The sequence below is a fragment of the Salvelinus alpinus genome, chromosome 8 (assembly GCF_045679555.1).
Source record: "Salvelinus alpinus chromosome 8, SLU_Salpinus.1, whole genome shotgun sequence".
NCBI lineage: Eukaryota > Metazoa > Chordata > Actinopteri > Salmoniformes > Salmonidae > Salvelinus > Salvelinus alpinus.
The window spans coordinates 17,155,808-17,180,582 of NC_092093.1; the positions used below are offsets into that span (position 1 = coordinate 17,155,808).

Consider the following 24,775-nt stretch of genomic DNA (forward strand, 5'->3'; position numbering starts at 1 on the left):
ATAGCTGCTGGTAGGACAAAGAGAACGACGCGTGGAAGGAAGTGCAAGATTATGTATTGTGTAAACAAAAAAATTCTCAGAACACTGCACATCTCTTTACAGGAACAACCATCTTGTGAAAGCCTTTCACATTGAATATGGACAGAAAGTGTGTCCAATGTTTAAACGTCAACAATAATTGAATAGAACTTGGGCAAAATTACTCAAACTAAACAGATCAATTGTGCAGTGTTCCATAAATACACTAGGCTGACAGGAGTTCCATTTAGAATACTGATGCAACAATCATCCAAAGACAGTGTCATGGTATTTCAAAGATTGTCAATCTTTCTAAACTTGGTATGGACAGAGTAGTATACTACAAAGCAGGATTAAGGAGTTAAAAAATATATATATTTAGCTAAATCATTGGCATAATCTAATTGATTCAGCCAACTCATATCTAAATTTCACATTTTTTATATTCCAGAAAATCAATAGCTATTTCTGGTTGCTTATCAAAGTTAGCTGGCTAACTCGTTGAACCTGCTTTGTAGTATACCCTCTGAGGTATTTCTGATCTAGAGACAAATGGCTAACTTGAGGTGAAGATGGGTGCTTACAGCTAAATAAAGGAAAAAGCAAAGCAAATTACCAAATAAACTGGACACAGAATGCAAACAAAATGCCACTGAACAGATTGATTTAACATCCCAGATTACAACATGGAATAGAACTGTGCCTGCACAACAACACACTAGTCACTGGACTGGCTTTGTTCCTGGGTGGTCCGAATCTCTGACACAAAGATGACGTCATCATCGGAGTTCTCCTCCACTCTCAGGCTGAGATGAGTCACCTGTGACATCACAACTTCTGTATGGGAGAAAGGTGAGGGCAGAGATGTGATGAGAAAATCAGAAATACAAATATCCTATTTTTCTGGTTATGAATGGTTGATCATATCAATGAGCTCTAGGCCCTCTTTTCTTTTCACCAATGACCTGCCACTGGCAATAAACACAGCATGTGTGTGTCCATGTATGATGATGCCCTTTTTTCCCACATTGTTACTTTACAGCCTTATTCAAAAATGTATGAAATAAATGTTCTCAATCTACACACAATACCCTATAATGACAAAGCGAAAAGTTACCTTATTTATATAAGTATTCAGACGCTTTGGTATGAGATTCGAAATTGAGCTCAGGTGCATCCTGTTTCCATTGATCATCCCTTGAGATGTTTCTACAACTTGGCGTCCATCTGTGGTAAGTTCAATTGATTGGACATGATTTGGAAAGGCACACATCTGTCTATATAAGGTTCCACAGTTGACAGTGCATGTCAGAGCAAAATCCAAGCCATGAGGTCAAAGGAATTGTCCATAGAGCTCCAAGACAGGATTGCGTCAAGGTAAAGATCGGGGGAAGGGTACCAACAAAAAAAAAACAGAACATTGAAAGTCCCCAAGAACACAGTGGCCTCAATTTTTAAACTGGAAGAAGTTTGAAACCCCCAAGACTCTTCTTAGAGCTGGCCGCCCGGCCAAACTGAGCAATCGGGGGAGAAGGGCCTTGGTCAGGGAGGTGATCAAGAAGCCGATGGTCACTCTGACAGAGCTCCAGAGTTGCTCTGTGGAGATGGGAGAACCTTCCAGAAGGACAACCATCTCTGCAGCACTCCACCAATCAGGCATTTATGGTAGTGGCCAAACAAAAGCCAATACTAAGAAAAAGGCATGACAGCCCGCTTGGAGTTTGCCAAAAGGCACCTAAAGGACTCTCAGCAACCACAGCTAATGAAGTCACTGTAACCCTTAAGAGTAGCATTCTGTTTTGGAATGGGTGGCCAGTAATAAACTGGTCCTGAACATCTCTAAAACTAAGAGCATTGTATTTGGTACAAATCATTCACTAAGTTCTAGACCTCAGCTGACTCTGGTAATGAATGGTGTGGCAGTTGAACAAGTTGAAGAGACTAAATTACTTGCCGTTACCTTAGATTGTAAACAGTCATGGTCAAAAGAGATGCAATGGCTGTAAAGATGGGGAGAGGTCTGTCCTCAATAAAGAGATGCTCTGCTTTATTGACGCCACACTCCACAAAGCAAGTCCTGCAGGCTCTAGTTTTGTCTTATCTTGATTATCGTAGTTGTGTGGTCGAGTGCTGCAATGAAAGACCTAAAGCTGCAGCTGGCCCAGAACAGAGCAGCATGTCTTGGTTGTTATTGTAATCAGAGGGCTAATATAAATACTATGTATGCCAGTCACTCTTGGCTAAGAGTTGAGGAAAGACTGTTTCTTATAAAGATAAGTGATGCAGTCAATGTTTTGAAAATTCCAAATTGTTAGCATAGTCAACTTACACAGCTCTGACACACACTTACCCCACCAGACATGCCACCAGGAGTCTTTTCACAGTCCCCAAATCCAGAACAAATTCAATAAAGTGTACAGTATTATATAAAGCCATTATTGCATGGAACTCCCATCTCATATTGCTCAAATGAACAGCAAACCTGATTAAAAAAAATCAACAGATAAAGCAACCCCTCACGACACAACGCCTCTCCCCCACTAGAGACTAGTTTGTGTGTATGTATTGACATGTAGGCAATGCGAGCCATTTTTAAATTGATGTGTTCTGTCCTTGAGCTGTTCTTGTCTATTAATGTTCTGTATTATGTATAATGTTTCATGTTCTGTGTGGACCCCAGGAAGAGTAGCTGCTGCTTCTGTAACAGCTAATGGGGATCCTAATGAAATACCAAATGAGTGTCAGAAATGAATATATATTTTTAAAAAGTAATATCCCTTCATCATTGGCCTGTTTTATCACAGTATTATTGACCAACTAGTAACTATGGATCCTGAAGATATGAGCACATACCTGCAGAGTCTTCGCCAGGAAAAGACATATCTTCCTCATGCTGCACATCATTCTTAAATTGAATAGAAAATCATTAGTGTCATTCAAAGTTCAGACAATGAGTGTGGTTACATGCACACAATAATGTGATTATGGATAGTCAGATTATTATAATAGTTTAATTAAAATGTTTGCATGCTTTCAAGAAGAACGATGTCCCTAATACTCCTGTTTACATGGAATCAGGCTACCTGATGTCACTGATAAATGAAAAAAATATATATAATAAATAAATCACTCCTCAAAACAAATGTACCACAGTGAACATGTTATTTTTGGGAAGCATATTTGACTCCGAGTTTGGACATATAAAGTTTGTATGTGAAAACTAAGACGCATACATTGTTGTTCCGAACACACTTCTACACGCGCTAGAGGGAGGCTCACCTGGCTGATGCACATGCGCAGACCAAATACACCGCTGGAACACCGATTCAAGTCCTAACATTTCTTAACAATTGGAAAGATTGCTCAGAAAACCAGGTGTTTTAATCGACGTATGCCAACTTCGATTTTGACCTTACGAGAAGCAGAGTAAGGCGTTTACATGACTATTTCATAATCTGACTACTGCCATAATCAGTTTAATATTTAAATATTAGTGTGCATGTTAACCTACTCACTGTGAAGAAGCACCCCTCTCTCCAGTGTTACTCAACAGTTCCGTTACCTTGTCCTGTGTAGCAGCACTGGATACTACCTCCACATCGGTCGCCTCTTCAATCTCAGCAAACTGTTCTGCACAATCTACAAAGACATTTACACGGACAATTCACGTCAACAAGTCACTACATAACACATAAACAGTCATCCCACAATTGAGAAAATGTGTGAGTTAGTGTTGTTAGTCTGTTGTGTAAAGAGAAATCTTATACCTGAACAGACTTCTTCATGACCGAGAAGATCATCCTAAAATTGCATAGAATATTAGTGCAAGTTTGTTGCAGAAAATTTTAAGATTCCCCTCTACCACAACTCAAATAACTTGTGTGTGTGATTATATATAATCACACACATACATACACACACTCAGCAAAGAAAGAAACGTCATCTCACTGTGAACTGCGTTTATTTTCAGAAAACTTAACATCTGTAAATATTTGTATGAACATAACAAGATTCAACAACTGAGACAAACTGAACAAGTTCCACAGACATGTGACTAAGAAATGGAATAATGTGTCCCTGAACAAAGGGGGGGTCAAAATCAAAAGTAACAGTTAGTATCTGGTGTGGCCACCAGCTGCATTAAGTACTGCAGTGCATCTCCTCCTCATGGACTACACCAGATTTACCAGTTCTTGCTGTGAGATGTTACCCCTCTCTTCCACCAAGGCACCTGCAAGTTCCCGGACCTTTCTGGGAGGGAATGGCCCTAGTCCTCACCCTCCGATCCAACAGGTTCCAGACGTGCTCAATGGGATTGAAATCCGGGCTCTTCGCTGGCCATGGCAGAACACTGACATTCCTGTCTTGCAGGAAATCACGCACAGAACGAGCAGCATGGCTGGTGGCATTGTCATGCTGGAGGGTCATGTCAGGATGAGCCTGCAGGAAGGGTACCACATGAGGGAGGAAGATGTCTTCCCTGTAACACACAGCGTTGAGTTTGCCTGCAATGACAACAAGCTCAGTCCGATGATGCTGTGACACACCGCCCCAGACCATGACGGACCCTCCACCTCAATCCTGCTCCAGAGTACAGGCCTCGGTGTAACGCTCATTCCTTCGACAATAAACGCAAATCCGACCATCACCCCTGGTGAGACAAAACAGCGACTCGTCAGTGAAGAGCACTTTTTGCCAGTCCTGTACCCATAGGCGACGTTGTTGCCAGTGATGTCCGGTGAGGACCTGCCTTACAACAGGCCTACAAGCTCTCAGTCCAGCCTCTCTCAGCCTATTGCGTTTAGTCTGAGCACTGATGGAGGGATTGTGCGTTCCTGGTGTAACTCGGGCAGTTGTTGTTGCCATCCTGCACCTGTCCCGCAGGTGTGATGGTTCAGATGTCCCGATCCTGTGCAGGTGTTTATTTTTATTGAATATCCGAAACATACAATATACTTGCAGTGAAGCCGTTCAATGACTACATCATACCAGTCATCCAACAGACTCCCATGCAGAGCGACACACAGAAGCATCCAGTGTCAATGCCCTGCTCAAGGGCACGTTGACAGATCTCCCACCAGGCCAAACCCCCCCCCCCCCCAGTTCCCCAAAAGCTGTCCCTCAACCATTCAAGACCCCTCCCACAGCCCCCCCCCCAAAGGAATTGTTTTAATTTTTCTATTCCCCACCCCAAGAACCCCCAGATGCACCAACAACCAAGAAAATGAAAAAAAGAAGACAGAAGAAAACAGCAAACAATGGAGAAAAAAAATATATATTATTTTTTAAACAAAGAGAGTCAAGGACAACTAAAATCATAACAGCAATGTCAACTGTATATGTTTGTGTGCATGTCTGGTACTATTACATGCATGTGTGTGTTGTATGCGTTTATTGAATGAGAGTGTGTGTATTTGCATGTGTACAAACACCTGCACAGCATCAACCTCAGCCAAACCGGCGCTAGTTGTAAAAACACTGCCCCCCAGTGTCATTCAAACATACTTTTTATTATGTTTTATTTTGACTTTTATCTTTGACCATCATTCTAACTCCACTCGCACTTGTCTCCAATTCCACATCCCAACCCTCAGCCCATTCCATCTATCTCTGCTGGCCACCCACTTCGGGTTTCTACGCAACACATATTTTGCAACTATGCTGTGATGTTTAATGTACAATTTCAATCTAAATCGAATAGAATCCACAGATTGCAAGTTGAAAACAAATACTTTTACTAAGAGTATTAGTATATTAGTAATTGACTGACCCGGTCTTTCCAGATCTCCTAACAGTACTATTTCTAGGGTCAATTTTAGATCAATGCTATGCATTTTCAGCCATTCCTGAACCTGAGAATAGAAATAAGCTACCTGAGGGCAATACCAAAATATATTGTCTATTGATTCTGTATCCTCACAAAATCTGCAGAGCTTCGATGATTTTATGCCTCATATATTCAACATTTTGTTGGTGGCAAGAAGTCTATATAATAATTTCAGCTGAAAAGCACAAAATCTTGAATCTTGCATTGTTTTATATATCAACTCATACCATGGAATCAGTACAAAAATCTCTTCCCAACTATTTTGCAAGTTGTCAACATCCTGGTCCTCAAATTAAACTGGTATACTTTCCTATTTATAATATTTGTATTCCTCTGCAAGTTTTGATCCTTTACATTGGGCAGACAGACCAGTTCCCTACCTCCTCCCGCTGCCACCCGCCTCCTCCATTTTTGGGGTAATGCTGTAATCAATTTGTTGTACTCTTGGATTGCGCAGACCTTCCTGTACAATTCTGATAACTCCAAGGACATAACTCTACCATTCCAATTTACAATATCATTTAAGAACAAAATACCCTTTTCAAAACATCTTTCCCATAAATACAGGTATTTTATCAACCAGCACGAGTTCAGCCATAATATTTGTTGTAATATTTGTTCGATCTTTTCAGGGGGATGAAATTGAAATTGTAGCTAGCTCTGCAATGCTTGTTTGAAAAAGAGATACTTTGAAAAATATATAATTTTCAATTAATCGAAAATGAGACATGGCAATCTGCAAAGGCAAAAAGGCATTTTTTTAGGCACGTTTTATTTTGTCTGGTTCAGCATCCCAGATAAAGCGAAATAATTTTTGCTCATATGATTTGAAAAACGAATCATCAGGAGTAGGCAGCGCCATAAGTAAGTGAGTAAACTGAGATATGACTAAGAAGTTAATCAGGGCAATTTTTTGAGAGGTATTTACCTCTCCATAGTTGCAGGATCTTGTCTATTTTTACAAGTTTTCTATTGAAATTCATTGTGGAGAGCTTACTTCTATATTTTCTGACATGAACAACAAGTATGTCTACTTCACCATCAGCCAATTGTATAGGTAAACTGCTGGGTAATGTAAAGATCCAATATGTAATATTGTACACTTATCATAACTAGATACTATTCTCAGTCTAAATTGACCCATTATTAGTGCTTGTAAAAAGTTACTGCCATCAGAGGTATTATGACGGTCAAAATTAGAGCTTTCAAACATCTGATACTTAGAATTCAAGTAAAAGGTTCTAGCAATATTTGTTTATTTCCTTGCCTGTGAGCCAATGCCACAGATGTTAGAAAATTGAGACAAGACATTGTGTGTAGTAAATCTGAGTAGGTTGATGTGTATGATATTGGATGTGATTTAGTGAGAGTGTGTACGATGCCTGTATAAGAGTAAGACTATAATGTGTGATGTCCAAATAAATAATAACTTCGCCAATTTGCATGGTTGAGTGTCTGTGTGTGTAACATGTATTGCGTATAGCCTTAATATTCATGATGACAATTGTAATCCATATCGTATCACCGTCATAGTTACATTATAATTACATTTAACATCATTGAACACATCCCAGCATTTCCATAGCAATTGATGTTTCACATGATCATGAAAGAGACCTTGCATTACTCTAGAGACAGCTTCACAACAGTACAAACGTATTCCGTACAATGTTATTATTCCCCAATGCCCCTATTCTGATATCTTCCCCATGCTTGTTTTAAATATATATAAACTTGTAGACAAATACATAAAAAAAGATAGACAAACAAAACACATTAAATTATAAAACAGTTCGACAGAGAGAGAGAAGAGAGCAAGATCAGGTGTGTGTGTGTGTGTGTATGTGTAAGTGAACATGTAATTGAGTACGTGTGTGTTCATATCCACTTCATAGTGTTCAGATATTTTTACAGTTCCCATACTTTCTTTTTTTCGTAACCTGAAGTCCCTGTAGAATTTAGTACAGCCATGATGTTATGGAGCTGTCGCGGAATAGCTGTCCATCTATAAAGAGTTTGTCCACAATGAGAAAGGCAGGCTTACCCTTCTCCCTCTGTTGCCTCTGCACTCTTCCCCTGCTTTTGATCAGCTCCTTTTGTTGGTTGTGTTCATTTTACGATGATCGGTCGGGGACCCTTGGTCTTGCCGCTCCGAGCTCCAAGTCTGTGTACTCGGTGGACAGACACCTTGTTTGCAGTCTCTATAGGAAGTTTCAAGGCGGATTGCATGAATTCTCTGATCTCACCCTCTGGATTATTGGATGTGTCCTCAGGAATCCCAGGGGAAAAAAATATTTTCACGCATGCTACGACTTTGTATGTCTAGTAGCGACTCCATCACCCCATTTTCCCTGAGTAGACAATCCATGTTGGAATCGTGGATTTTTACCTTGGCTGTCAGTACCTTGTTCTCTCCTTGGAGCGTAAGAATTTCACTCTGGCTAAACTCCAAACTCCCCTTCAGCCCTGCTACCTCACAAAACGTTTCCAGTGTTGCATGGATTCCAGCCAGAGCACTAGCCTCTACATCATTTGTAAGTAAATCGTCCGTGTCTGTAGATAAATCTTTTTTTATGTTAAAGTTCATTTGTGAGGTAGTTGAATCTTTCCATGATGGAGTATGTTGTTCCTCCATAGAGTAAAACTGTTGGCACTCATCGATTTCCCTCAGGCTCTCCTGGGAATCCAGGTAGGCTCTACACTGCAACCAGCTGTTTTACGAAAAGATAACAATGAGTCTCTCACGACGACGACAGATGTCTGTAGTACAGCGAGCTAGCACTCATGGAATCCACGCAAAAAAATGGAACACAAACTTGCAGTCCCAGGCGTAAAGGCTAACCTCGTCGTGGAATCTTTAGCAACAAAACTTTAGTTCTGATTAAAATTGATTTAATGAAAAAAAAATTATAAACAACAAACCGAGTTTAGACAGTACACGCGCTCTGATGACGTATCTTATCCTGTGCAGGTGTTGTTACACAAGGTCTGCCACTGCGAGGACGATCAGCTGTCCACCCTGTAGCGCTGTCTTAGGCGTCTCACAGTACAGACATTGCAATTTATTGCCCTGGCCACATCTGCAGTCCTCATGCCTGCTTACAGCATGCCTAAGGCACGTTCACGCAGATGAGCAGGGACCCTGGGCATCTTTCTTTTGGTGTTTTTCAGAGTCAGTAGAAAGGCCTCTTTAGTGTTCTAAGTTTTCATAACTGTGACCTTAATTGCCTACCGTCTGTAAGCTGTTAGTGTCTTAACGACCATTCCACAGGTGCATGTTCATGAATTGTTTATGGTTCATTGAACAAGCATGGGAAACAGAGTTTAAACCCTCTAAAATGAAGATCTGTGGAAGTTATTTGGAATTTTACAAATTATCTTTGAAAGACAGGGTCCTGAAAAAGAAACAACCCTTTTTTATTTATATAAATTTATATATATATATATATATATATATAAAAATGTACTGCAATGAGGTCACTAGCACACAAACATTTCACTGCACCTTTTATACCTTTGTAGAGTGTGTACGTCACAAATATAATTCGATTTGAAGAGTTGTGTTACCTTGACCTGTGTGGGAGCACTGGATGTAACCTCCACAACAGTTGCCTCTTGAGCATCAGTTCTTTGTTCTGTGGACACTACAAAAAAACATTTATAATTGGCATCAATAACTACACAGAAATACTACAGCCTGAATCCACAAAATGTCATCACAAACCTAAACAGTCTTCATCAGGACTAGACTTTGATTCCCCTAGAAGTTCATCCTAAAAATGAACAGAATATCATAAGCGTCCCAATCAAAGGGGATACAAATAAACAATGCAACAACTCCTCTCTACAGTACCACTCCAAATATGCTTACCCTTTCCTGCGGGGTAGCACTTGATATACCATCTGCATAGGTTGCTTTCTTAATCTCAGCACCATCATCTGTGGATGCAACTGTAAAGGATATTTACATTCATAATTTAAAATCAAACAATAAGAGTGCATTTGTCCATGTATGGATTTGTCTGACACCAGTCAAATCAGATGTGATCACATACCTAAACAGTCTCCAATGAGACATGAAGTCACTTCTCCAAGACATGAGTCTTCCTCAAGCAAGTCATCATCCTAAAATGTAACCGATTATTAAGAGTATTCATAGTTCCGTTTTATGACGACAATGTGAATGTCACTTATTACAACCAACCGCTTACCTTATTATCCTGTGTGGGAACACTGGATACAACGTCTACATCAGTTGCTGGTTCAATATCAACTAGCTGTTCTGAAAGCACGTCTGCAAGGGCATTGATCATGTTCAGAAACAGTACTTTTTTGGTTGTTTGCATTTAGCTAAACCTGTCAAATGATCAAAGTTGTCAAAATGGGCTCTCGCAAGGCATAGATGAATAGCGACGTTCCACTTTCATGTGTCTTCAGTACACCGTCATAAATTAAGACTGAGAATCAACATCACACACTCTTTGCTGATGTGTCATGTACTGCATTAGGTTTTAATCTATTATCTACAGAATTATGAAATACCACTCACCACTAGATTCCTCTAATGGTGCACACACATCAGCTAGAGTAGAGTCATCCTGGACCTGCGATAGAGCATGCTGGAGTTTAATTGTGAGTAACAGGAAATCATTCTCGTGGAGGAAAAATGGGAAAACCAATGTATTAACAGCTCTGGTTTTGCACACTACAACAACGTTTTTGCACGGATCTACAATCTCAGTGTCGAGATCCACCAGAAAGCCCTGTAAAATACATTTTACAATAGCTCCATTTTAAAAACAGAGAAAATGCATAGAATCGATACAAAAAGATTACAATTACACCTACCTCTGAGGCAGCCTTGCTCAGGTCATCTCCTGCAACGGTGTTGTCACTGTCATCTGTGTCTTCATGATCTGTATGTTAGCAAACCTGGGATAAGACTCCAAAATAGTGCAAGAAACTTTTCATGTCACTGTTCTGTATGAAGATGAATCATTTGAGTCATATCAAAACACTGCGTCTTTAAGAGATCTGAGACACGCTTACCACGTTCTGACCCAGCATTCGACGACGCTGTATCGAAGTCATCACTCTGGTCAAGTTCAAAGTGTAAACATATGATGCTCAAATTAACAAACATCACAATGAAGTAAATTATAAAGGCCATTATCTCTATTGGAAATGTTTGTCATGTGAAGATGGAGGGAGAAACATTCCTTGTTACAAACCTCTTCTGTTTCTGAAGACAACGGCTCAAATATATTGTGTGGGTCTACTATCATTTCAGTGTCGTCATCCAGCAGCAGAACCTAGCGTTTAATTTTTTATTTATTTAGAACAGCTCAGGGTTATATTTCAGATACAAATATATGCAGTGATACGTCTCACACATCAGTTGGTTGTTTTTAAACACAGGGTGTGGAGGAGCTTGCTTACCTTTATGGAGTCCTCAAAGAGCTTCAAAATCTTTGCTTTACACCAACTCTTCTTAGCAGAGGACCAAACGACACAGGATGATGACCCAACTGGAACAGTCGGCTCAACTCTCTGAAGTTTACCAAACTCTAAAACAGACCAAAAAAAAAGAAGCAAAACCTTTTAATATTAAACAAACACACCCAGTGTAATACGTACCATAAAGTACAAAAAATGTATGTACTCTACTGCACGTCGCTCTGGTTAAGAGTATCTGCTAAATGACTAATTTAAAATGTAGTAAGTACTCAAATTTGATGGAAAAGAATGCAAAGTTCAAATAGTAAATAACGTGTAGAACTCACCAGATTCAGGTACAACAGCAGAGATGTTGACATCCTCATCTCTGATTCCAGATTCCTCTTTTTTGGTCTCCAACTCCAAAGCCAAGGTATCCAGTTCCTCATCTTTGGTTTCTGACTCCTCTGTGACAGCATGTTCTGACTTTGCACTCTCGATGACAGGCTCAGCACACAGTTTGAAAACTTCCTCATAGATGTCGTCTTGACCTTGGTCGATGTTTGAAAGAGAAGTCTGGTCAAAGTGTTCGTCGCAGTACAGACGTGACTCTGAGTCATCCAGACTGAAGGCTTTTTCCAGTACTGATACACTCCCACTTTCGTCTTTGTCTACTTCCAATGTGTCCTTTTTAGTCCTTGAAACCAAGATGTCTTTGTTCCCTTGGGAAGTTGCCACTTGAGCCTCACATGAATCTCCACTCTCTGAGGCACATTCGAGTCCTGCGTCACCGGGTTCCTCACAGATGATGATGATGGGAATGGACTTAGTCTCTTTCCCTTCGTTGGGTGTCGTTGCACTCAGACCCTGTATGGCGGTCATGGATTCTTGGATCTCATTTGTGTAAGACTGCTTTTCTTCCTCTTTGTCATCGTCAATTAACTCTGTGTTGCCAAGGTGATCAAAACAGTCTGCATCTACCTGGAAACTTATCAGATCCACATCCTCTGCATGACCTTCATCTGTTGCTTGGGTGAGTACTGAGTTGTCCTGTTGCTCATCAGAAATGTCTGTGCATTTGTCCTCATCCACTAACTCATGAGTTTCACTATGGGCCAAAGCATAGTCTGTGTCGTGCTCTCTGATGTTTTCATATGGCTCTTCGGGACTTGAGTTGGGCACTGCTGCCTCTTCCTCAACCAACTTAAATTGACCTACTAATGAAGGCATGTCACCTGACATTGCAACTCCTGTAGGATCGGAATTGTCTTCGTCTTCAGACGTTTCTTTGTCAACAGAGCTCTTCCAGTACAGCTTCATAGTGTCATTTATCATTTCTTCCTCGCATTTCACCTTGAGGAAACATGTGATCCCACCCCGCTTTTGACTGGATACTCTCAGAACTGTCAGGTGTAGAAGCTTGTCTTTTATGAGTTCTGATAACTGGTCAGCAGCAGTGTCATGCCAGGATCCTTGTGAATAATCAAACCCTTCAAGCTGACACTGGAACGCCTGTGAGGGAGTGTCAATGAGCACAGTTGGCATTGGCCTCACATCGTTCAGATTGACTGTAGACTCATTTCCATAGTCCACAAAAAGAATGGATAAGGCATCTCCATCTTTCCTCAGGACTTCTGCACGGTACCACTGTTCATCGTCCACAAATAGAGCAATGCAAGGGCTTCCAGTGCACAGGGTTTCACTGTCAATTAACGTAGATGCCACAGCATTCCCAGCGTCTGCAACAACTTCAGTGATCTTATCAAGTTTGTCCGATTCAGCAGATTGACACCAAAAGGACTGAGGTCCATTTATAATAGAGGCATAGACTTCTACGGTCTGTCCCTCTGAAATGTCAGGCTTACTATAACGAGCAGTCTTAACGTCGACCAAAGTGCTCATCTCTGGTGGCACACTTCTAGCAGAAGGGCTTTTTTGGGGCTCTTCTGCCTCTTGGTTGGAGCCTTCTGATGTCTCAGGTATCACATCAGACGAGGCTGTTGGGCTGCTGGGAGATATATTGCATGTGATTGCTTTGCTGCCGTGCACTAGGCCAACCTCCCAAAAAGATCCAGACTGTTTCATGAACATGCACCCTAACCGTTTGTTACCGTTTAAACCAACTTTCTCTTTGAAGTTAGACACAACTTCCGGATTCAGTTCTGCTTGGTTTCCGACAGCTGTCACTCCACTTAGGAAGCAGTGAATACTGAACCTGGGAATTTCAAGAAAGTGTTTGTCGAGTTGACATATCTTGGAGGCTGAAACCGTTGCTGTATTTCCAAAGTCTATGAACTCAACAAGAGCTGTTTCGTTTCCCAGTATTTCACTTACAACTGCACGGTACCATGACGAATCATCTGGAAACTCTGCATTGACCAAGTCTCCTTGACTCAAGTCCTTAGTGTGAATGGTTTCAGCAGTTGACTGTTCATCATTGAGTTTTTCCACAATGGAATAAATGTCATCTTCCTCCTTGATCAACTGTACAAAGAAACTCTGTGGACTATTGCAATGTGAGACAAAGACATCGGCTACCATGCCTGGATTTATGGATTTTGAGGGCAGGTCTGAGAGTTTTGGAAGATCTTTCACCTTTGCTTTGGGAACCACAATCTCCTTTTGTGGTTCACTGAGGGATGGCTTTGGCGCTTGTGGGCTTTTCGTTTCCACCTGAGGAATTGTTTTTTCTGGTTGTTTCCTGGACTCTGAACAAACTCGCTCATTAGGTCTCCTCAAAGGTACCCGTTTTTGATATGTCCTGTAGGGTGCTCGAGGGAGTTTCTCAAACTTTTGGGTGTCCTCATCTGTTTTTTGTAGCGCCTCTTTAGTTGTAGACCAAGGTTTGGCTTCAAGAGCTGATGTGTGGCTGCTGGTTCCATCATGTGGTCTCCTGCTCCGGTGTACCACTTGCTCTTCTCTGTGCATGTCAAGGTTGAACTTCTCCTTTATCTTTGCATTCACTTGCATTTTCCTGTCATAGAGCTCCACCAGCAACTTGCCCCCAGGTTCTTTTGCCACCACAAGAGCCCTGAAGTTCCGGTCAGTCATACTGGTCTCAAACCAGCCGTTCACCTCATTTGTAACCTCTCCGGGGATATCAGAAAGCCCACACTGGACAGCTTGTACAGGCACAGACATGATCTCACTGGCCTCAATGGGAATGGGAAGCAGATCTGATTTGTTTACTTCCAATGTGTCGCCATAATCCACAAAGTGCACCAGGATTGTTGGATTTCTAGACTTGATCTGCCCTCTGTACCACTCTCCGTCTGTGTATTTTGCAAAGCACACAGTTCCAAAAGTTTGGGGACAGTTGGTGATCTCCAACTGGCGACAAAGCGTGTTGATGGTCTCTGCAAGTCCTTCAACTGTATCTGCATTCCTTTTCAGCTGGCAGTAGAAGTGATTGACATTTTTCACACTTGTTACACTGACCTCTTCTTCACTCCCCGTTTTGATGTTGTGAGTGGAGTAGTAGTAGGTGTCCAACCGGAAAGGGGAGGAAGGGACTTTTTTGGCAGGTGCACGGTTTGCCAGTCCTTTCTGAACCATCAAGTTGCAGACACTCTGAAAGGGTGTTTCCAGATCCACCACATTGAATACTACTTTCTGGGCATTGTACATGACAGCATATATGGTGCACTTCAAGACCCTGTGGTCGGATGCTGCGGTGTCCACAAAGTCCTGGAACTGTCTAATGGCATCTTCAGGCCATTCAGTGGTGTGAGAAGTAGGGAGGATAAGGTTGTACAAGCTGCAACGAAAAGCTTGACCTTTAAGTTGTACGAAGTTGGGATCTATGCGGCGCAAGTCTTGCAGGGAGACTGTCTTTGTCTGACCATAGTCTATGAACAGCACATCAACGTGCAGTGTTGCATGCTTCTGAATGACCAGGGCTCTGTACCACATTCCGTTGTCTGGGTGGCGGGCAACACAGGCAGGTTCCACAGGTTGCTCAAACTCGGTGTCAGCATAGTGCTGCTGTATGTCTTGCATGAGCCATTTTAGATGATTAGAATTTTGTGCTAGGTGGCACCAAAAGTCATTTGGACTCTCAATGTAAGACACCGTAACTTCAACTGAACTTCCTATTGGAAACAGGTATTCCTTGAAGGCAGTTCTGGACTCTTTGACAGTGGAATCGCTGGTGGACAATCCTTGAGGGCCAACACTTGTCTTGAACACATCATAAGGAATGGCACGTGGGTCCTGTGTTGTGGGGGCGATGATAGGCCTTGAAGAGGCCTTGTGAGGTGTCTTACTTGTGTCGCCCTTCTCTGCAAAGCCAGCACTGCAAAGCAGCTTACTGACATCTCGCTCTCCATGTGCAGATGAGTCCATCAGTTGAACAATGTGAGCACCATGAGACTTTGCAGTTACGTGTACATCCAGGATCTTGTCTGCGATTGATTTTGTGAAGAAGTCCGTAGCATTTCGGCTCCATTTCTCCTCTTTTGGTCTAATACCGGCCAGCCTACACTTCAGTGCAAGTGCTGGCAACTCTTTAAACTTGTCAGGAAGGACTCCTAGATTGAACCAGTCAATCATCTCTGTGTTTCCATAGTCAAAAAAGAAGACCCTGGCCTTGTTCCCAGTGACTTCAGACACAGTCGCCCTGTAAAAAGAGTTGTCTTGTGATCTTGCAGCACAATAAAGGCCAACCTTTGGACATTTGACAACTCCCGCACTGACTGGGTTGCTGTACAAATCAGCAAGATCACTCATCATTTGATTAAATGCATCTGCATACATCTGTGTGTGAATCCAGAATTCTGAAGGGTTCTCCACATGTTGTACAACTGCCACGTGTGAAGAATTCAGAGGGAGATCTTCGGCAGGATATTTAGCCTTCATTTCCTTGGGATCACCAGAGCTTGGTGGTGCAGTTTGCTGAAATGTGATTCCATCTGGATGTGGAGGACTTGCACAGTTGTTGCGAACAGCATAATCTCCATGCAACTTCTCACGCGACTTCTCAGAGTCCAGCAAACATCTCTCCTTTGTGCCAAACAGTTTGTTGATGTTTGCGTTTTCATTCCCATAGAGTGTTATGTAGTGGACTCCCTCTGACAGACTCTGGTACTCGAACTTGGCGATCACAGTCCTGTTCAGAAGTAGGGATTTCAGATATTCAATCTGGGCAGCCGTCCATCCAACGCCTTTGTCGATGACGCCGTGGAGGGAGCAGACATATGTGACAACAGGCATTCTGAAGAACTCTGTGGCCAGTGGTCTGATGTTCTCCGCTTGGACAAACTGTTTCTTCCCATAGTCGACATGGAGCACTTCAACCACATTATTTGCTGGAAAGACCTGTTGTAACATAGACCGATACCACCTTCCGTCACTTGCTCTTGAGGCACATGGGGAACCCAACGTTTCGGGTCTGGTGATGCCCATTTCCACTCGGCCTTCATAGTGTTGTGTAATCTGCTCCGTTAGTTTCTTCAACTCTTGAGAAAACACCTTCAACTGACAGAAGACGCGCAGTGGGTTGGTTACCTCCGTGACAATGACCGTCTCTACGGTTTCCGTTTGCAGCTCTGGATACATGTAGTTCTGCTGCTTCTCAATTTGCTCACGGGTCTCTAGTGGGTCATTTCTCGTGGAGGACTTCTGTGGATATTCTGTAGAGTTTGAAGCCCCACTCTGCAATGACTTTGAAATGTAGAGCTTGAACTTATCGGTGCTCAGCTTCTTAGCAAACCCCATTTCGTGCATCTGTCTAGATACGCAGGGAACATCCAGGAGGAAGGTTCTATGGGGCACCAAGATGTCCTGGACACATGCATCAACCGTCTTTCCGCAGAGGGATTTCAGAAATTCTAAGGCCACTGGAGACCACCTGTTCTCAGGTGACAGGGGCAACACATTGGAAAGAACACAGAATTCTACCTCAGGGGGTAGGTGGAAAAACTCTTTCTGACCCCAAGCCAACATGCTAGTGGTGACACCAAGCATTCTCCCTTCGTCAATAAGGAACACATTGTAACTTGAGCCATTTCTTGAGACTATGCGTACCCTATACCAAGTTTCATATATCTGAACCAAGCACACATCTCCAGGATTTCCCTCCAACTCACGAAAGGTTTCTCTGGGAAACTGAATGTCTTTTCGCAGGCGTTGATAGGCAATTTTTCTCTCTTGATCAAAATTGCCCCATAGCTCCACAATATCACATTGGGGATTGCAGTTCACCCTTGTTATGAGAACTGAAACGTTTGAACCTGGTGTTGGGAGCCCAGGGATTGAACACATTTTGACGTTGTCAAAGTAATCCGTCTTCCATCAACTATCAATGTCCATCCAACAAATCCTAAACGTCAAGGTCCAATGAGTCTAAGAAAAGAAGTCGGTAGATTAAATTCCGTATTTTGGACAAAGTGCCAATGAGAAACTTTGATAACAAGAAAATAAAAAATACTCTTCTTTTTTTTTTTTTTTTTTTACCTTTTACCAAATCTAACCTTTATGTAAATGGTATCTTATAGGAAGGATCCAGACACTTTTTTAGCGATTTAACTTGTTTTTGATAAGCTTACCCCAACCCGGCGAGTCACTTAGTCATCCTCCTTGTGCTGTACAGGGCTCTGAAAAAAACATGAACAAATGCAGATTGAGTCGCATAAAATCGAACATAACCTTGCGGATAAAGTTCGGAATGACAAATTCATATGTCTAAAGACCTGCATCACTATAATGAGAGCTTTTCAACATCTAAAAGGATGTATTTGTATGTTTTCAGAGCCCCTGTACTGCACAACCAGGATAAGGACTTTATCATTATAATGATAAAGGTGGGTGCTTATATTTGTCATATTTCACAAATGTACAAGTGTGCATTACACGCATCTGTGATTTGGAAATGTGTTTTTGCATATCCCAACTCCCCCATAGACACCCTCGGAGAGTGGGGTCGCAGCCAGGATCTGCATTATCAATAGCAACCCTAAACCAATTAGGACACCGACAGATGTTGCACCTTGTCGGCTCGGGGATTCAAACTGAGACCATTCGAATTTCTGGCCCAACGCTCTTACCGCTAAGCTATCAGCTGACTCGCTGGTTGGGGTAAGATTCTCTAAAACAAGTGAAATAGCAACAACAACAAAAACGTGTCTGGACCCTTCAATAACATGCCATTTACACCAACGATAGAGATTTGGTTGTAAAAAGCCAACTTCTCCTTTAACTTCTCTGGGATATGTGGGACGCTAACGTCCCACTTGGCCAAAAGCCAGTAAAAATGCAGAGTGCCATATTCAAATAAATTACTATAAAAATCAAACTTTCATGAAATCACACATGAAAGATTAAAGCTACCCTTGTTGTGAATCCCACCACAGTGTCCGATTTCAAAAAGGCTTTACGACGAAAGCATACCATGCGATTATGTTAGGTCAGTGCCTAGTCACAGAAAAACACAGCCATTTTTCCAGCCAAAGAGAGGAGTCACAAAAAGCAGAAAGAGAAAATTAATCACTAACCTTTGATGATCTTCATCAGATGGCACTCATAGGACTTCATGTTACACAATACATGTATGTTTTGTTCGATAAAGTTCATATTTATATCCAAAAATCTCAGTTTAAATTGGCACGTTATGCTCAGAAATGCATTGTCTCAAACAAACATCCTGTGAAAGTGCAGAAAGCCACATCAAATTACAGAAATACTCATCGTAAATGTTGATGAAAATACAAGTGTTATGCATGGAATTAAAGATATACTTCTCCTTAATGCAACTGCTGTGTCAGATTTCAAAAAAGCTTTACCGAAAAAGCACACCATGCAATAATCTGAGTACAGCGCTCAGACACCAAAACAAGCCATGCAGAAGTCAGAAATAGCATTATAAATATTCACTTACCTTTGATGATCTTCATCAGAATGCACTCCCAGGAATCCCAGTTCCACAATAAATGTTTGTTTTGTTCGATAAAGTCCATAATTTATGTCCAAATACCTCCTTTTTGTTTGCACGTTTAGTTCACAAATCCAAATTTACGAGGCGCAGGCACTTAGTCCAGCCGAAAAGTCAAAAAGTTATATTACAGTTCGTAGAAACATGTCAAACAATGTATAGAATCAATCTTTAGGGTGTTTTTATCAAAAATCTTCAATAATGTTCCAACCGGACAATTCCTTTGTCTTTAGAAATGAAAAGGAACGCAGCTCGCTCTCACAGCCGCATGCATGACTTAGCTCATGGCATTCTGCCAGACCTCTAAGTCAAACAGCTCTTATTCGCTCACCCTTCACAGTAGAAGCCTGAAACAAGGTTCTAAAGACTTGACATCTAGTGGAAGCCTTAGGAAGTGCAATCGGACCCAATTTACACTATCTTGGATAGGCAAAGACTTGAAAACCTACAAACTTCAGATTTCCCACTTCCTGGTTGGATTTTTTCTCAGGTTTTTGCCTGCCATATGAGTTATGTTATACTCACAGACATCATTCCAACAGTTTTAGAAACTTCAGGGTGTTTTCTATCCAAATCTACTAATAATATGCATATCTTAGCTTCTGGGCCTGAGTAGCAGGCAGTTTACTCTGGGAACGCTTTTCATCCGAACGTGAAAACAGCACCCCCAGCCATAAGTTAAAAGGTTACACACATTATAGACTGTATATACAGTGGGGAGAACAAGTATTTGATACACTGCCGATTTTGCAGGTTTTCCTACTTACAAAGCATGTAGAGGTCTGTAATTTATATCATAGGTACACTTCAACTATGAGAGACGGAATCTAAAACAAAAATCCAGAAAATCACATTGTATGATTTTTAAGTAATTAATTTGCATTTTATTGCATGACATAAGTATTTGATACATCAGAAAAGCAGAACTTAATATTTGGTACAGAAACCTTTGTTTGCAATTACAGAGATCATACGTTTCCTGTAGTTCTTGACTAGGTTTGCACACACTGCAGCAGGGATTTTGGCCCACTCCTCCCTACAGATCTTCTCCAGATCCTTCAGGTTTCGGGGCTGTCGCTGGGCAATACGGACTTTCAGCTCCCTCCAAAGATTTTCTATTGGGTTCAGGTCTGGAGACTGGCTAGGCCACTCCAGGACCTTGAGATGCTTCTTACGGAGCCACTCCTTAGTTGCCATGGCTGTGTGCTTCGTGTCGTTGTCATGCTGGAAGACCCAGCCACGACCCATCTTCAATGTTCTTACTGAGGGAAGGAGGTTGTTGGCCAAGATCCCGCGATACATGGCCCCATCCATCCTCCCCTCAATACGGTGCAGTCGTCCTGTCCCCTTTGCAGAAAAGCATCCCCAAAGAATGAAGTTTCCACCTCCATGCTTCACGGTTGGGATGGTGTTCTTGGGGTTGTACTCATACTTCTTCTTCCTCCAAACACGGCGAGTGGAGTTAGACCAAAAAGCTCTATTTTTGTCTCATCAGACCACATGACCTTCTCCCATTCCTCCTCTGGATCATCCAGATGGTCATTGGCAAACTTCAGACAGGCCTGGACATGCACTGGCTTAAGCAGGGGGACCTTGCGTGCGCTGCAGGATTTTAATCCATGACGGCGTAGTGTGTTACTAATGGTTTTCTTTGAGACTGTGGTCCCAGCTCTCTTCAGGTCATTGACCAGGTCCTGCCGTGTAGTTCTGGGCTGATCCCTCACCTTCCTCATGATCATTGATGCCCCACGAGGTGAAATCTTGCATGGAGCCCCAGACCGAGGGTGATTGACCGTCATCTTGAACTTCTTCCATTTTCTAATAATTGCGCCAACAGTTGTTTCCTTCTCACCAAGCTGCTTGCCTATTGTCCTGTAGCCCATCCCAGCCTTGTGCAGGTCTACAATTTTATCCCTGATGTCCTTACACAGCTCTCTGGTCTTGGCCATTGTGGAGAGGTTGGAATCTGTTTGATTGTGTGTGGACAGGTGTCTTTTATACAGGTAACGAGTTCAAACAGGTGCAGTTAATACAGGTAATGAGTGGAGAACAGGAGGGCTTCTTAAAGAAAAACTAACAGGTCTGTGAGAGCCGGAATTCTTACTGGTTGGTAGGTGATCAAATACTTATGTCATGCAATAAAATGCAAATTAATTATTTAAAAATCATACAATGTGATTTTCTGGATTTTTGTTTTAGATTCCGTCTCTCACAGTTGAAGTGTACCTATGATAAAAATTACAGACCTCTACATGCTTTGTAAGTAGGAAAACCTGCAAAATCGGCAGTGTATCAAATACTTGTTCTCCCCACTGTATATGAGCATACAATATAGCTAGTAATTGTATTAGTCTTTTTTGCTCATCTTTATCAAGAGTGCCAAAAAATATGGACCTGACTGTATATAAACTGATTATGCACTAATGTAAAATAAGATTGCCACTTTGGCATATCAAGGGAATTCAACATACAGCAAGATTTGTGTTAAGTAGGCTTAAGCTATTTTATATATATATATATTTTTTTTTGTTGTTGCTGCAATTCCTACTTCAACCTCAATCACACGGGAGATATGAACATTCAACATTAATGTATTGTATTGGCATGACCTTGTGCAGTCTCCACCCGCAATGTTACACTGACCAGTTGATCTTACAAGGGGAAAAAACCTGTGAAATGACAAAGAAGCCATTAAACTTTTCCTATTGGGTGTACTAGATAGTGGATGGTTCCCCAGCTACTTTTATTTGGCCTCCCAAGTTCTGTTTTTTATTTTTTATTTAATGTTTTTATTGTTGGACATAAGATGTAAAACCACCAGCAAATCAAATCCAAGTTATTTAAATGTCAGAAATCTGTCCAAAGTATTCCCTCGTATACTAGAGATATACACTGAGGGTACAAAACATTAAGGACACCTGCTCTTTACATGATAAACTGACCAGGTGAATGCCATGATCCCTTATTGATGTCACTTGTTAAATACACTACAATCACTGTAGATGAAGGGGAGGAGACAGGTTAAAGAAGGATTATTAAGTCTTGAGACAATTGAAACATGGATTGTGTATGTGTGCTGTTCAGAGGGTGAATGGGCAAGACAAAATAATTAAGTGCCCTTGAACGGGTATGGTACAGTAGTAGCTGCCAGGCACACCGGTTTGAGTGTGTCAAGAACTGAAACGCTGCTGGGTTTTTCACCCTCAACAGTTTCCTGTGTGTATCAAGAATGGTCCACCAGCCAACTTGACTTGGGAAGCAATGGAGTGAACATGGGCCAGCATCCCTGCTTCATCTAGTTGATGATCCCTGTACCAGAATAATATAGTGGAATTCACAATCTTGACATACTGTAGTTTACCTTAACCTAGGCAATCTTTTCAAATAATTCCCATTAGCCTACTCTCTAGGAACATCATACACAATGTGATAATAACCCTTCCAATGAGCAAACCTCTCATTTAGGCCTATTTTACAAACATTTAAATAATGTAACATAGCAGGCAAATGATACAAAAGGCAACTCTTCTAAACACCTTAGTACATAGTCAAAATAGCTGTAGCCAACCAATAAATGTTATGATACCATCAATCTCAGTCTGTCCGGTTATTTCTTTCCATAAAGTCACTATCAACTTTGACGTTACTGCCACCATGTGGGATAAAATGGTAATGGTTAGTATTCTTATTCGACTCCACCAAGTTGACATGTCTTTGTGCTTTTATGGGTTCACAAATCACAACAATAGTTGTCGGTCAAATGTGTTTATCGTGCAGTAACATGTGGTATACCGTTTTAAAACACCAACCATGAAAGGCGAAGCTCTAACTACTAACGTTAGCTAGCTAACTACAGAACAGAAAGAATTACAGCACATGGCCAATGCAACTGCCTGTCGAACCAGTTGGGATAGCTAACTTAGCTGGGTAGCCATCTCAATAGCGATCTATGAACATGAATAAACCAAATTCAGTAAAAACCCGTTAACGACACAATTTCACAGTTAAGATGCAATGTGTTAGCTGACAATCCACACAAACGACTAAGGCACAATAACTATAGTAGCTAGTTTGCTAACGGTTGTTTGGCTAAAATGCAACTGAGTTAGCCGGGGCAGCGTGCAGAAGACATAAGTTAAAGAAAGGCAAGCCGAAGTCAAAATAAATGATCTAACAAACGTTACCTAGATTAATTTAGGATTCATCATCCACGTCAAAATAATTATCAGTATTAACTAGCTGCTCACCCTCGCTTTGCAAATAGTTGTCCTTCTAGCGCTGATCAACGACGTTTCTTCAAAAAGGCCAGAACAAGCACGTTCGAAACTTCCCTCAATTAACTTGTTAGCTACGTTATCTAACTAGCTAGGCGTCGCGCCATGGCGGGAGACTTCTCGTTCTCCAAATGAATAATAACGTTACTCACGTAATCAACGTTCGGAAGCTAGTATTATTGTGCAAGTTAAATAAAATAGTTGATGCGATCCGCTTATCAATTGGCTACAGCTACATTTGAAACTGTTGGAAATTTGCAGGCATGGAAAGTAATACTATGCTCTGAAGATGCCGCTGTTGTATGCAACTAGCTAGCTTCTTTTGCAGAAAGTGTAGTGAGTGACCGGATGAAAAAAATGCAACGGCAAAAAAAAATTGCACTTGGCTTCTGTTTTCGTCTCCACCCCACTCAACAGGAGGGGACAGAGGTATCATCAAATCACAGATAAAGAGTTTTATTATCATCCGTATATTTAGCTTTCCATGCCTGCACATTGAGAAAGGGCATATGCCCTACACAAATCTACAAAAATAATGTTACAAAAATATGAATGCTGTTGGATGGAAAACCTGGGTTACTTATAATGACTTATTATAATGAAAGGCCGAAAGGTCAAATACATTTACCTTAAATTCTTTGAGGGACATGATGATCTGGGTTCTAGGACCAAAGAAGGTAGCCTGGTTGCTGTCTCTGTTCAGCTATTACATTCCACCCCTTGCCACTTTTATTATCAAGAGGCACTGCATAAAGACATTTCATCCTCATTGCAGGCAGAGGGGCTTGAGTTTGACCCTGAATTACAAGGCAAGGCCCCAACACATATGCCTATGTTTTCAAATCAAATTTTATTAATCACATGCTTTGTAAACAACAGGTGTAGACTGACAGTGAAATGCTTACTTATGGGACCTTCCCAAAAATGCAGAGAAAGAAAATAGATAAAAAATTGAAAATTAAAACACATAATAATAAAAGTAATACGTTTGCACTCCCCTCATCTCCAAAGTTGATCTAATTGTCCCTAGAATTTCTAAGCAAACAGCTGGAGGCAGGGCTTTCTCCTATAGATCTCCATTTTTATGGAACGGTCTGCCTACCCATGTGAGAGACGCAGACTCGGTCTCAACCTTTAAGTCTTTACTGAAGACTTCTCTCTTCAGTAGGTCATATGATTGAGTGTAGTCTGGCCCAGGAGTGTGAAGGTGAACGGAAAGGCTCTGGAGCAACGAACCGCCCTTGCTGTCTCTGCCTGGCCGGTTCCCACTCTCTCCACTGGGATTCTCTGCCT

The 24,775-nt window shown here is 41.5% G+C and overlaps 1 protein-coding gene across 3 annotated transcripts; it reads right to left on the reverse strand.

The window, feature by feature from the left end:
• Nucleotides 1-37: 37 nt before the first annotated feature.
• tdrd6a (tudor domain containing 6a) lies at nucleotides 38-23,802 on the reverse strand. 3 transcript variants are annotated; one of them, XM_071412807.1, is made up of 17 exons: nucleotides 23,456-23,802; nucleotides 17,827-17,874; nucleotides 11,629-17,623; nucleotides 11,285-11,412; nucleotides 11,077-11,157; nucleotides 10,895-10,940; nucleotides 10,694-10,761; nucleotides 10,395-10,449; nucleotides 10,057-10,139; nucleotides 9,901-9,970; nucleotides 9,717-9,796; nucleotides 9,570-9,618; nucleotides 9,413-9,489; nucleotides 3,786-3,819; nucleotides 3,581-3,657; nucleotides 2,872-2,923; nucleotides 38-855 (listed from the first exon to the last, which is right to left on the reverse strand). In XM_071412807.1, the coding sequence occupies exons 3-17, from the start codon at nucleotides 17,540-17,542 to the stop codon at nucleotides 737-739; spliced, it is 6,933 nt and encodes a 2,310-aa protein (XP_071268908.1). In that variant the 5' UTR covers nucleotides 17,543-17,623; nucleotides 17,827-17,874; nucleotides 23,456-23,802; the 3' UTR covers nucleotides 38-736. The 3 variants fall into 3 exon arrangements, 2 of the variants coding, with proteins under 2 accessions (XP_071268908.1, XP_071268909.1); XM_071412808.1 differs by lacking the exon at nucleotides 11,077-11,157; XR_011676394.1 differs by lacking the exon at nucleotides 9,570-9,618 and having other exon boundaries at nucleotides 771-855.
• Nucleotides 23,803-24,775: the final 973 nt, after the last annotated feature.

Coding starts and splice junctions, on each gene's coding strand:
- tdrd6a (XM_071412807.1), bottom strand. CDS start 17,542: ATGTGTTCAATCCCTGGGCTCCCAACACCAGGTTCAAACGTTTCAGTT. Junction 9,490..9,569: donor TCCTGATGAAGACTGTTTAG/GTTTGTGATGAC, acceptor GTTTTTTTGTAG/TGTCCACAGAACAAAGAACT. Junction 3,658..3,785: donor TCATGAAGAAGTCTGTTCAG/GTATAAGATTTC, acceptor ATGTCTTTGTAG/ATTGTGCAGAACAGTTTGCT.